The sequence below is a fragment of the Girardinichthys multiradiatus genome, chromosome 11 (assembly GCF_021462225.1).
Source record: "Girardinichthys multiradiatus isolate DD_20200921_A chromosome 11, DD_fGirMul_XY1, whole genome shotgun sequence".
Taxonomy (NCBI): Eukaryota; Metazoa; Chordata; class Actinopteri; order Cyprinodontiformes; family Goodeidae; genus Girardinichthys; species Girardinichthys multiradiatus.
Genome location: NC_061804.1, coordinates 8,974,203 through 8,988,240, shown reverse-complemented (window position 1 = coordinate 8,988,240; position 14,038 = coordinate 8,974,203). Strand labels below are relative to the sequence as shown.

The window sequence follows — 14,038 nt, the reverse complement described above, 5'->3', positions numbered from 1 at the left end:
AGAGAATAAAGCATTGGAAACATTTCTAATGGACATTTGTAGAAGTGGTTATATCAATCTGTCCTCCAGGGGGTGCTGTGGTAACACCCTGCATTTCAGGACACAGACACATTACAGTCCATTAGTCACACTAAACCACCTAATTAACTAGCTTTAAGAGCCTCTGGCTGGTATTAGAGATAATTTCTCCCAGTTTAGATGGACATTTTATTTTACACACCATTGTTTTAACTATAAATGCCTATTATTATGTGTTTCTGATGGGATTACAGAGGAAAGTGTGCATCACCTCACAGCAATAAATTATTTCAAACCTGCTAAACAGACGTGAATGAAACAGTAATATAGTACAGTATATGGTATATGTAATGTAAATATTTTTCTCTTTTATAATTTCATGTACGACTGGCCTTTTCTTGAATCCTGAATTCTTGTTTAATTTGTTGGTCCTTTTTGAAGCATTATGTGGGGCTTTCAGGGTCAAACTGAATCATTTCTGTAGCCATTTAACAAGCTCCCGGCATCATTCTGGCTTGATATGCGACCGCTCTACTTTACAGACTTCATTTAAACTGGTGGGCGTCCTTTCCCAGAAAACCATAATTGATTTATTTTTAGGTCGGGGCTTGCTTTATCCTTTGTGCATTTTTGGGATCTGGATTTGGAGGTAATCTTTCTTTTTCATTATTCTGTCCACTTTGTACAGAGCTCCTGTACCACTGGCAACAAAACAGCCCCATACCATGATTCTGCCACCACCATACCTGAAAATGGTCTTAGGTTTGAAAGCCTCACCTTGACTCTTCCAAACAAACGTCTCATCATTGTGGCTAAATAACTCAATCTTTGTCTCATCTAGCCTTTTTCCGAGGAAAGGTTGATAATTGCAAAATTGAGAGGTCCTGATTTTGAAGCAGGGACTTCTTTGTTGGTCAGCATCATCTCAGTCCATAGGGACATAAAACTGGCTTTACTGAGGACAGCAACCCTGGGGTTCCAGCAGCTTTCAGTTTGTGGCAGGATTGAGCTTTTGCTGATGGTTCCTTGGTTGTTCTCCAACATCCTGACCAATCCCCTTCCATCTGAGGGAGAGCGTGTGGGTCAGATGGTTGAAACATGGACACAGCTGAGTCAGTTAAAGCGTTTTAGATGTATTGTCAGGACATTGGTGTAGATTCCCTGTCATCCAGGACAACTTTCTTGTCAGGACATCCAGCCACTGAAGACTTTCCCAATACTTCCTGATACTGTATGATGGTGAAATCTGAGGAGTCTCACCATAAAATCCACCACAAATAAACAGTACAGCTGATTAAATATCCAACAGCAGAAACAGAAACTAATTTTTTTAATCTTTTTTTAATTTCATGTATGTACTTACTTTGATGCAGCTGCTGCAGTTGTGTCTAACAACTAAGAAACAGCTCATTCTGCCTCACATTCCTTGTAATTATTGAGGTGTTGTGAATTTCCGAAAACATGCAGCAGAGTGTTGCTCATTCTCTGTTTGCACTGACTGCAGTCGGGGATTCTGGCTGAAAACAGATTCCTTGTGGCCACTGTTGCCCAGGGTGCACAGACGTGTGTTCAGAAATGTCTGTTTGCTTCTGACGCTGAAGGCAAATTATATTGATTTACCTCACATTCTGCACAGTGGATGTTGTTTGGTTACTGTCCATTTGAATAAAGAATCTGGTAATGTTTCATTTTGACCAGGTTTACCGAGTTTCACAGCAATAAAATCTCTCCTCTTTCTCTGCTCACTGGACCCACACTCTCTGTTATTTCCCAAGATACCAGAGAGTCTTTAAGGGAGGCTAAGTGGGTTATTGCTCACCAACTTTGCCCAGAGGGAAGCGGGAGCTGAAGCCAGTGTTGATGAGGCCACTGTAGTGAGCCTAATTGTTGTCATGTAATGGGACCAGTGACCTCCCCAGGCAAAACAATCTTCGAGCAGAAGCTATGATGCTAAAAAATTTCATTGTACAATGCAACGATAATATCTGTTAATTTTCTGTGTGCATCTAAGCAATTAGGCAGCTTTGACTGAAGATGAAACAATTTAGCTGCACTACCTGACCGAGTAGCGCTCTGAGCTTACTGTGTTTCATACAGGAAGTGAATCATGCCAACACTCCATTATAAGTGTACTGAGCTTCCTATCGATGGGTCACCTGAAGATTTTTCTCAACGGGTTTGGACAGAATAATTTGGACAGAATATCAGTATCTTCAAGGTCAGTTTTGTTCTCTTCTTAATGCTACATCATGTATTGAGGTTGTACCATGACAGAATGTTTGAATACTTTTTGCAAGGCACCATATCCCTGCTTGTCTGACGGCAGCTACGTTTCCTGTGTTCCTCCTCAGTCAGTAAATCTACTGAAGTCTGTACTGCATCCTTTAGGCTTTATGGAGATTTTCTCAACCTCAGACAGTTGAAAATGTTTTAGCAGCCTTTCTCTACTGAAACAAGTCCTGCTTTTGTTCTCGAGGTGTGCACAGCAGAGTCAGAAATTAATTGCACTTCCATTGCTGAGCCAGATGAAAGACTCGGGAAAAATGTTCAGGTGCGATAAATAGGACTCTCCTTCAAATTGCAGCCCCTCGAGTGGCCTCACGCGCTTGTCTTTCATGCTGCAGATAATCACAGGTTGTCTACATCTTTTCTGCTACAAAATCAGCTCTGCCAGATAATCTATTTTGACAATTCTACATTGTCTTGCAGAAATGCTAAAAGTAGGTTTCCACAGTTTGGATAAGAAGGAAGTCAGTCCACGTGTGCCACAACTATTTCAGGCTAACAGAGCCAGTGCTTTATGGATATTTACGTTATTGGTTGTTATATTGTTAGCAGTTAGTTAGCAAAAACATAAGCTATCTACCAGACAGAGATTTTAACAAGTCATTTATCCAAGTCAGGTCTCAAGTCATTGAGGGGTCCAAGTCAAAGGTCAAGTTTTTTCAACCCAATTCAGAGACAAGCCTTAAACTACTAAAAATACACATTTTCTCATCAAATCACCAACATTTGGGTCACCTCTAATCCTGCATCGCTGTAGGGTAGGAATCCCAACCAGTAATTTTCTCCTTAGGCCTAGATTACCACTAATTAATAATTATCTTTCAATCTTTTATATTTATTAAAATAGTTATATTATATTGAAAATTGAAGCCGGGTACTCCGGCTTCCTCCCACAGTCCAAAGACATGCCTGTTAGGTTAATTGGTCACTCTAAATTGCCCTTAGGTGTATGAATGAGTGTGTGCATGGTTGTTTGTGTGTTGCCCTGTGATGGACTGGCGACCTGTCCAGGGTGTACCCTGCTTCTCGCCCATAGACTGCTGGAGATAGGCACCAGCTCCCCCGCGACCCACTATGGAATAAGCGGTAGAAAATGACTGACTGACTGACTGAAAATTGATCAAATGTAATATTTATCCTATTGGAAATATAAATAGATGTTTATGCTGTAAGAAAAGCAATAGATTAAAACTTGTTGAATTTGAATGAATCAAACAAAGAGCTTTTCTGTCTTTGTAATAACAAAGTTAACAGCTGTTTATCCCTGTCTTCATGTTGCCCACTACTTCATTATATGTTGCACTAAATCTGGTTTGCAGGATTTTCTTCTCCTCACTCTGAGCTGGAGGTTTTTAAATAATTTTGGGAACCTAATTTTTAAATCCACATTTAAAACCTTTGTTCTCAGTTCTAAATAATAAAGATGTTCAATTTAAGGTTGAAATTACAACGTAATGAAGGAGGCAAAGTGTGGAAGTGTTGAACTTCTGAATGAATGAAAAAAGGAAGTGCCTTTATTTTGATATATTCAGCTGGAAATGCCATTTAATATAGTGTTCAGTTGTAGAGACATTCATGTGGTCATTATCAAGAAGCTACAGTTAACATGAATGGATTGTTATGAGCCACTAACATCCCATAATAATCCACCAAGATCACTGGCCAATAATCAAGCTCATCCTTTCACAGTAAAACATGCAGCTGCTGCTGCCTCCTTTCACTCTTCATTACACCGGATAAAAACTGGTACTAAGACTCGAGTCTCACACCAAGAGTTCAAGTCTTTAGGGCACGAGTCCAAGTCGAGCCTGGAGTCTTTATTTTATTTGACTTAAGTGCGAGTCGCAGTCTCAAACTCAAGTCACCATCTCTGCTTCCTGAACCCTTCCTTTTAGGAACATTGCAAACTGAAAAGTCAAATCTGTAACCTGTAGCCAATAAATGTGTTATGTAGCACAAAATAGCATGGGGCAGAGATCACAAGTCATTTTCCCAAGTCAAGTCTTAAATCTCCGAGGGGCAAATCCATATCAAGTTTCAGGTCTTCAAGTCCAAGTCAGGTCTCAAGTGTTTAGCTTTAAGTCCGAGTCAAGTCTCAAGTCTTTTGCTCACTCCAAGTCCAAGTCTAAATTACAAGTCAGACCAGTCAGTTCTTGAAGTTTCTGCTTCAAGTCCAAGTCAGGTCTATAGTTTTTGAAGTAAATTAGAGCCATGTCTCAAGTATTTAGCTGTAAGCCGTCTTAACTCTTTCACTCCAATTCCAAGCCTGAGGTCCAAGTACATGTCAAGCCTGAAGTCTTTCACTTCAAGTCCATGTCAAGACTCAAGTCTTTCATTCCAAGTCTTAAACTTTTTGGTCCAAGTCATGTGTCAAGTGTTTTGGTCAAAGTCCATGTCAGGTCTAAATTCTGTAAAAAGGCAAGACAAGTCTTGAATCTTTTGTTTTAAGTCCAAGTCAAGTCAGCTCTCAAGTTGTTGGGAGGCAATTTCAAGAAAAGTCTCAAGTCTTTCATGCCAACAACAAGTTAAGTCTTAAGTCTTTGAGAGGCAAGTTCTGGCCAAGTCTCGAGCCTCTAATGTATGAAATGAAGTGTGTCTACAACACTGGAGGAATTCAGATAAATTAAAATCCTTTTTCCTGACGCCTCAGTGAACACATAAATGTTTAACAACTGATGTCATCCAGTGCATTTTCTGTACCCGATTACCAGTGTTGTTTCTGGCGGCTGCGATAGACACCAGATAGGCACCAGGTCCCCCTGCGAATCTGGACAGGGTACCAGTCCTTCACAGGGCAACACAGTAACACAGGATACACAATCACGCCTAAAGGCAATTTAGATTAGATTCTTTTATTACTTTATTCCTATCATGCTTTAGCTATTTATTTTTTTAACTGTGCATTGTTACACCTGTTTAAGTGATGCTTAAAATGTTACTATTATTTATTAATTGTATGTCTTGTCTTTAATGTAATTTTCCTGCATTACCCTGCGTAAGCTGGTCCACTCACTGCACTGATCATGTGCCTACAACTGTAGCATTCGATGATTCCTAATGCACAATGTGTAGGACAGCTCACTATATATTAGACAGCCAGGCAGTTTATTAGCATAATTTTAATTTTCATTGAGGAGCCTTTCTATTCAATCTCTCTCTGTCAGACACTTGCCTCTCAATGCGCCCAATCAATAAATAATCACAACATGAACGGAGACTTGTTGCATTAAACTGATGTCCCTTGTGTTTTATGTTGCAATAATTTCTTATTTTTTTAGATCAATGTTTCAAGGAAAAAAACATCTATCAGCCTTGTGCTAAATTCCCCACACTGAGACAGCTGAGCTGCTGTCAGAGCACGATGAGAATATAAATCTATATTAACATAGATTAAAGGGCAGGCGATGTTAGCAAGAAGTTAAAAGGGATACGAGGGTTGTCTCCTCAGTGATTGAAAAATCTCACCAGGAAATGAACAACATGGCAACTGATACGGATGTGAAACATGAAGGTTTTCCGTTGCTGCTTATTCAGTTAGAAGTAATAAAATAAATCTAAATATGACTGTATAAGCACATAGCCAAAAATATTTCAAAATAGTTACATTTAAGTGTCTCTTTAAAGTTTTAAATGTGCTCCCTGAAATAAAATGACTTTCCCAGTTTCTGTTTGAGAGGATCTACTGACGTTTTGACGTAGGGGTCGGAGAAGCCGTTGGCATCCATGGCAGCAAGGTGAGCGCAGCGAATGATGCCCACTACCAGGCAAGACTTCTGGGTGTTGTACTTGAGAGAAATCATAATACGTCCCCGTTCCTCCAGAGACTTGTCCTCTGTCTTATTGACCTGAAAAGTAAAAAGAAAAAACCCAAACAGGTTTAGTCATTAATAACAGAAATGCTGGTGACATCCATCCGTCTACACCGAGTGCAGATGATTAGACCTTCGTTACTCGGCATTTTGAAGGAAGCTTGTCCTGACTGAACCTCAGATATGGAGTTAAAGTGCTCCTGACTGTTGAAATGAGTAGGGCTAGATTATCCAGTGGACATGGGCCCAGAGGATGCTTTGCAGCAGCAGCAGGTAAATCACCATCATGGAATTCACCATCTGCCGTGCATTAGAGGTTTTTTGAGGAAAATGTGAAACAATCTGGAAACAAATTAATACTGAAGCAGAACTGGACTTCGCAGCCTGACCTGAACCATGCCAAGGACTGGCTGAGCATTAAGAAATGAAAACAAGCTCAGATCTTAGTCTATGTGGAGGTTCCTCCAGCCATTTCTCAGTGTTAGTATTTATTTATTTGTATCTTCTTTCAAACCAGCACATCTGATTATATTTAGGTCTTGCCTTTCTAGATCGTGTCTTTATTTAATTTTGTTGAAAAATAAAGAACTGGCTGGGGGAGAAGACTCTTTTCTTGGACTTCTGCTTTACTTGCACTGCCATACTTGCACACTGATCATCTGCACTGTTGTACTGCTCTCGCACCCAATACTGCTCTACATTTACTCTCACTCACTTAAAACTGTGCACATATATTTATATTATATTGTAGACATGTTTATACTGTTTAATTTGTGTTGTATTGCACCGACTATGCCAAAACAAATTCCTTGTATGTCCAAAAACATACTTGGCAATAAAGCTTTTCTGATTCTGATTTATGATGCACCAGGAAGTTAAGGAATCCATCAAGCTGCTGGAAGCTGGGGAAAAACTTTCCTCAGTCCGATGTCAGAGACACAAGAAGCATCTCAACCAAAGGGGGTCACACTATTAGGAAATAGAGTTTTCTACTTTTTCCTCAGTTAGAAAACCTTTTTTTGTTGCTATCTTTAAAATCAGGTTAAGTTTAGTTGTTAAAATGCAATCATGTCAAATTCTCTCAGAGATAAAGAAAAATAAGACTAGACATCATTGTCAAACATTTTTTATAAACAATGGGGTGTCCTAATCTTCTCAGGTGACTTTCCTTCTTCAGTCAGAGGTTAGTACTTCATAGGTGCATTTTTAAAACATGGTGGATATCTTGAGAAGAAAACTGTAGATACGAAGGGTTGGAAATGTTGACAGGAAGGTACGAAATGACAATAAATGGCTTTGAAATTGTTATGGTGAAAACAGACGGTGTTGACACAGACATTTACTCAAAAAACAGAAGAACAAATATCTGTTGAAAGAAATATCAAGTGTAGCTGTGGCCTCAGATGAACAGAAGGTGTTTGAAAGACATTCTATTTTATATATCATGGGGAAAACGTCCCTTTTTTGAAGGTGTTAAATGTGCCAGATTATAAACTGATTCTGTTAGGGAACTAATTGCCATCTTGACATTTGTGGTTCTTGAATATTAGCCAATCAGTGATCACTGATTGATGCCATTTTAAGTGCTGAAGATGAGTCAACAACCTCATCAAAATAAATTTCCCAGATTAAAAAAAAAAAAAAAAAAACATATTGTGGAAAAGTAACCCGTTAATGTATATCTGTTTCTTTTTACAGTTATTCCCATACTTTTATCAGTATGTAGAAGACAACAGATTGACACATGTGTAACATCAACAAGAGGATTTCTATGAATGTTTTTGTAGCCAAGGATCAGTTTTCTCCCAGAAGAGGACTGTGATATTAAACTGGCTGCTTCTCTGTTGAGCGTCTGTATTAGTCACGCCGCATATCTGCAATCCCACTGATTACGCTGACATTCATCTCAGACCACAGATGGCATGCAACTTGGAAAGTTCACATAAGGCACGGAGAAAAACGAGATTCAAAATGAGTTGCAAAGTTTTATTTTTTCTAGGAAGATGACGACAGTGATGTGACTGACACTGGTCCAATGAATGTCCAGAAACCAGAACACACTGGTCTTAATGGGGCTTGCACGAGAATCGACATCTCATTGGGTGGACGATAAAATGAAATGCTGTACAAATCTTGTGATTGTGGCAGAGATGTACTCGTACTCGTACCCATACTCGTCGTCTTCCACTTATCCTTGACCGGGTCGTGGGGGCAGCAGACTCAGCAGAGACACCCAGACGTCCCTCTCCCCAGACACCTCCTCCAGCTCCTCCAGGGAGAGCCCAAGGTGTTTCCAGGCCAGCGGAGAGACACAGTCCTCCAGCGTGTCCTGGGCCGTCCCACCTCCCGAGGAAGGCGTCCAGGAGGCATCCGGTATAGATGCCCGAGCCACCTCAACTGGCTCCTCTCGATGTGGAGGAGCAGCGGCTCTACTCCAAGCCCCTCCCGGATGGCCGAGCTCCTCACCCTATCTCTAAGGGAGTGCCCGGCCACCCTACGGAGGAAGCTCATTTCAGCCGCTTGTATCCGGGATCTCGTTCTTTCGGTCATGACCCAAAGTTTATGGCCATAGGTGAGGGTAGGAACATAGACCGACTGGTAAATCGAGGGCTTCGCTTTTCGGCTCAGCTCTCTCTTCACCACAACGGGCCGGCACAGCGCCCCCATTACTGCGGCAGCCGCACCGATCCGTCTGTCGATCTCCTGCTCCATTCTTCCCTCACTCGTGAACAAGACCCCAAGATACTTAAACTCCTTCACTTGAGGCAGGAACTCCCCTCCAACCTGAGGAGGACAAGCCACCCTTTTCCGGTCGAGAACCATGGCCTCGGACTTGGAGGAGCTAATCCTCATCCCAGCCGCTTCACACTCGGCTGCGAACCGCCCCAGTGCATGCTGTAGGTCTTGGCTAGAGGGGGCCAGCAGGACCACGTCATCTGCAAAAAGAAGAGACGAAATCCTCTGGTCCCCAAACCAGACCCCCCCCCCCGGCCCTTGGCTACGCCTAGAAATCCTGTCCATAAAAGTTATGAACAGGACCGGTGACAAAGGGCAGCCCAAGTCCGACTTAGTGCCGGCAATGCGAACCAAACTCCTGCTCCGCTTGTACAGAGACCGGATGGCCCCTAATAAAGGGCCCCCGACTCCATACTCCTGGTGCACCCCCTACAGGGCATCACGAGGGACACAGTTGAATGCCTTCTCCAGGTCCACAAAACACATGTAGACCGGTTGGGCAAACTCCCATGAACCCTCGAGCACCCTGTAGAGGGTATAGAGCTGGTCCAGTGTTCCACGGCTGGAACAAAAACCACATTGCTCCTCCTGAAGCCGAGGTTCGACTATCGGCCGGACTCTCCTCTCCAATACCCTGGGGTAGGCCTTACCAGGGAGGCTGAGGAGTGTGATCCCCCTGTAGTTGGAACACACCCTCCGGTCACCCTTCTTATGAAGGGGGACCACCACCCCAGTCTGCCAGTCCAGAGGCACTGTCCCCGACTGCCACGCAATGTTGAAGAGGCGTGTCAACCATGACAGCCCCACAACATCCAGAGACTTGAGGTACTCAGGGCGGATCTCATCCACCCCAGAAGCCCTGCCACCGCGGAGCTTTTTAACCACCTCAGTGACTTCAGCCTGGGTGATGAAAGAGTCCAACCCCAGTCCCCAGCCTCTGTGCACAGAGCGTGGGCTCTGGAACCCATCTCCTTGAGAGGGGCTGGACTCTCTTCTACTCTGGAGTGGCCCACGGGGAGAGGCGGCGGGCTGGGGTGGGTTTGCTTGTTGCCCCCCAGCTCAGCTGTAGCAGAGATGTCAGCAAATAATTTTCCCCATGTTCAAATCAGGTCTCCAGTGTCTAATGACTCATGAAATGCATGTCATTTAGTGTGCCTTTCACGCTATGATGCTATCATGTACTTATTTATCTCCATTTATTTAACACATGGATAATCAGAAATGATCTTTATTGAAACATTAATTCAGCATGCTCAAAACTGGAACAAAATGCTGTGAATTATGTTGAAAATCGAAAAAAGGTCATATTTACCCCATCAACGATATAAATAATAGCAGGTTTGGTAACACCTAGTAATGATGAAGTGGTGATTGAATCAAACAGGAAGTGCTTTTATTTTGAAGAACTGTGAGTGTCTTTGTAGTTGAACCGTTTGGTGTGTTTCAATTATCCATTCCATTTACGATTTCAGCGCAGTAGACCGGGTTCTGAGGCTCCACTTCTCTGAGTCTAAAGATCTGCAAGATCATTAGGATGCCATGAATTAAATCTACTTTAGGTTTGTTGTCTGAACACTAAATATGCAATGAATTAGAAAGAGCTACCAAGATGGCGCCGACGATGGCAGCCTCGGAGCTTCGCTCTCTCTTTGTTTTTGTATTTTGTGTGTTTTTATCTGTGGTGTCAGGCCACAATCCTGTGGTCTCATTCAGTAGAGAGGAACTTCTCAACATCAGAGAGTCCTCTCTTGGGTTTTTTTCACCATCTTTCATCGATCCGAGGTTCACTGAGCTCCTGGCAAGCGGAGCTGCGGCTCTACAGGTCCTTCTCAAAATATTAGCATATTGTGATAAAGTTCATTATTTTCCATAATGTCATGATGAAAATTTAACATTCATATATTTTAGATTCATTGCACACTAACTGAAATATTTCAGGTCTTTTATTGTCTTAATACGGCTGATTTTGGCATACAGCTCATGAAAACCCAAAATTCCTATCTCACAAAATTAGCATATCATTAAAAGGGTCTCTAAATGAGCTATGAACCTAATCATCTGAATCAACAAGTTAACTCTAAACACCTGCAAAAGATTCCTGAGGCCTTTAAAACTCCCAGCCTGGTTCATCACACAAAACCCCAATCATGGGTAAGACTGCAGACCTGACTGCTGTCCAGAAGGCCACTATTGACACCCTCAAGCAAGAGGGTAAGACACAGAAAGAAATTTCTGAACGAATAGGCTGTTCCCAGAGTGCTGTATCAAGGCACCTCAGTGGGAAGTCTGTGGGAAGGAAAAAGTGTGGCAGAAAACGTTACACAACGGGAAGAGGTGACCGGACCCTGAGGAAGATTGTGGAGAAGGGCCGATTCCAGACCTTGGGGGACCTGCGGAAGCAGTGGACTGAGTCTGGAGTAGAAACATCCAGAGCCACCGTGCACAGGCGTGTGCAGGAAATGGGCTACAGGTGCCGCATTCCCCAGGTCAAGCCACTTTTGAACCAGAAACAGCGGCAGAAGCGCCTGACCTGGGCTACAGAGAAGCAGCACTGGACTGTTGCTCAGTGGTCCAAAGTACTTTTTTCGGATGAAAGCAAATTCTGCATGTAATTCGGAAATCAAGGTGCCAGAGTCTGGAGGAAGACCGGGGAGAAGGAAATGCCAAAATGCCAGAAGTCCAGTGTCAAGTACCCACAGTCAGTGATGGTCTGGGGTGCCGTGTCAGCTGCTGGTGTTGGTCCACTGTGTTTTATCAAGGGCAGGGTCAATGCAGCTAGCTATCAGGAGATTTTGGAGCACTTCATGCTTCCATCTGCTGAAAAGCCTTATGGAGATGAAGATTTCATTTTTCAGCACGACCTGGCACCTGTTCACAGTGCCAAAACCACTGGTAAATGGTTTACTGACCATGGTATCACTGTGCTCAATTGGCCTGCCAACTCTCCTGACCTGAACCCCATAGAGAATCTGTGGGATATTGTGAAGAGAACGTTGAGAGACTCAAGACCCAACACTCTGGATGAGCTAAAGGCCGCTATCGAAGCATCCTGGGCCTCCATAAGACCTCAGCAGTGCCACAGGCTGATTGCCTCCATGCCACGCCGCATTGAAGCAGTCATTTCTGCAAAAGGATTCCTGACCAAGTATTGAGTGCATAACTGTACATGATTATTTGAAGGTTGATGTTTTTTGTATTAAAAACACTTTTCCTTTATTGGTTGGATGAAATATGCTAATTTTGTGAGATAGGAATTTTGGGTTTTCATGAGCTGTATGCCAAAATCATCCGTATTAAGACAATAAAATACCTGACATATTTCAGTTAGTGTGCAATGAATCTAAAATATATGAATGTTAAATTTTCATCATTACATTATGGAAAATAATGAACTTTATCACAATATGCTAATATTTTGAGAAGGACCTGTATATGGAATACTGCGCCGAAAACGGCGGAGGGGAAACCGTACTGGCGTGCTGGTAAAGCTCCGCAAAAGAGGACTTCGCACACCACTGCCTTCAATCCACCTGGCAAATGTCCGCTCTCTCAACAACAAGATGGACGAGCTGCTTCTTCTCACCGGTAAAAACACGGACCTCCGCGGATCAGCGGTTCTCTGCTTCACCGAGACATGGCTGAGTGAAAACATCCCGGACCGCGCACTGCTGATGCCGGACTTTCAGCTGCTCAGAGCGGATCGCAGCGTGGAGCTATCGGGGAAGAGACGAGGAGGCGGAATCTGCTTTTATATAAATGAAGGTTGGTGCAGAGACGTAAAAGTGCTGGAAAAACATGTAGTCCTGATCTGGAGTCATTTTCCATAATCTGTAAACCGTTTTCCTCGTTTATAATAATTGGCTCATATTTTCCACCGCATGGCTGCACTTCTGCCGCTGAAAAACATCTTGCTGAGCTGATTACAGAACTGGAGAAAAAATACACGGACTCTTTCATCATAATACTGGGAGATTTTAACAGAGCAAACCTCTCCAATGAACTCCCCAAATACAGGCAGCATATTAAGTGTCCCACCAGAGACAAAAACACACCGGACCATTGTTACACAGCTTTAAAGGACTCATATCATGCTGTTACCAGGGCTGCTCTGGGTTTTTCAGATCATTATCTAATCCACCTCATCCCAACCTACAGACAGAAACTAAGAGCTTCCAAACCCAAGGTTCACACTGTTAAGAAGTGGATTGAGGAATCAAAGCAGACGCTACAGGCCTGCTTTGAATGACTGGACTGTTTTTGAAACTTCAGCCACTGACCTAAACCAACTAACTGATGTGGTGACATCATACATCAGTTTCTGTGAGGACATGTGTGTGCAGACCAAGACCTTCTGCACCTTTGGAAATAACAAGCCATGGTTTACTCCACACCTCAGGAATCTGCGCAGGGAAAAGGAAGAAGCTCACAGCAGTAGAGATTGGGCGCGGTACAGGCAGGCCAGGAACAGACTAACAAAGGAGATCAAAGCAGCTAAGAGAAGCTACAGTGAGAATCTGAAGAACAACCTTTCTACTGGTGACACTTCAGCTGTATGGACTGGTCTGAGAAACCTGACTGCCTATAGGAGCCCCTCCACCCATCCTGAACAGAGTCGTCTCCTGGCCAACCGTCTGAATGGCTTCTACTGCAGACATGACAAGAAGCCATTCACACCTCAAATCATCCCCTCCACATCCCATTCAGGAACAAATTCCTCCCATAAAGCAACCAACCCCCTACCTTCAGATCCTCTGACTGCACTAAAGATCTCCGAGGAAGATGTAAACAGGCTCTTTCAGCACATGAAAACAAAGAAAGCTGGAGGACCTGATAACGTCTCCCCATCATGCCTGAAAGCCTGCGCAAATCAACTCGCTCCGATCTTCACAAGGATCTTCAACAAATCACTGGAGAAATGTGAGGTCCCCTCCTGCCTCAAACGATCCACCATCATCCCGGTTCCCAAGAAACCCACCATCCTGGGATTAAATGACTACAGGCCTGTAGCCCTGACGTCTGTGGTCATGAAATCCTTTGAGCGGCTGGTGTTGAAGCACCTGAAAGACATCACAGGCCCCCTGCTGGACCCCCTGCAATTTGCTTACCGAGCAAACAGGTCGGCAGATGATGCTGTTAACTTAGGTCTACACTTCATCCTGCAACACCTCGACCACCCAGGGACGTACGCC

The 14,038-nt window shown here is 43.3% G+C and overlaps 1 protein-coding gene across 5 annotated transcripts in view; it reads right to left on the bottom strand.

The window, feature by feature from the left end:
* Positions 1–14,038, bottom strand: part of doc2b (double C2-like domains, beta) — a 250,966-nt gene that overhangs the window by 14,015 nt on the left and 222,913 nt on the right. For all 5 annotated transcript variants that reach the window (XM_047379277.1, XM_047379279.1, XM_047379275.1 and 2 more), the window contains one exon: positions 5,992–6,149. In XM_047379277.1, coding sequence (XP_047235233.1) covers positions 5,992–6,149 — 158 coding nt within the window. The remainder of the gene's footprint in view (positions 1–5,991; positions 6,150–14,038) is intronic.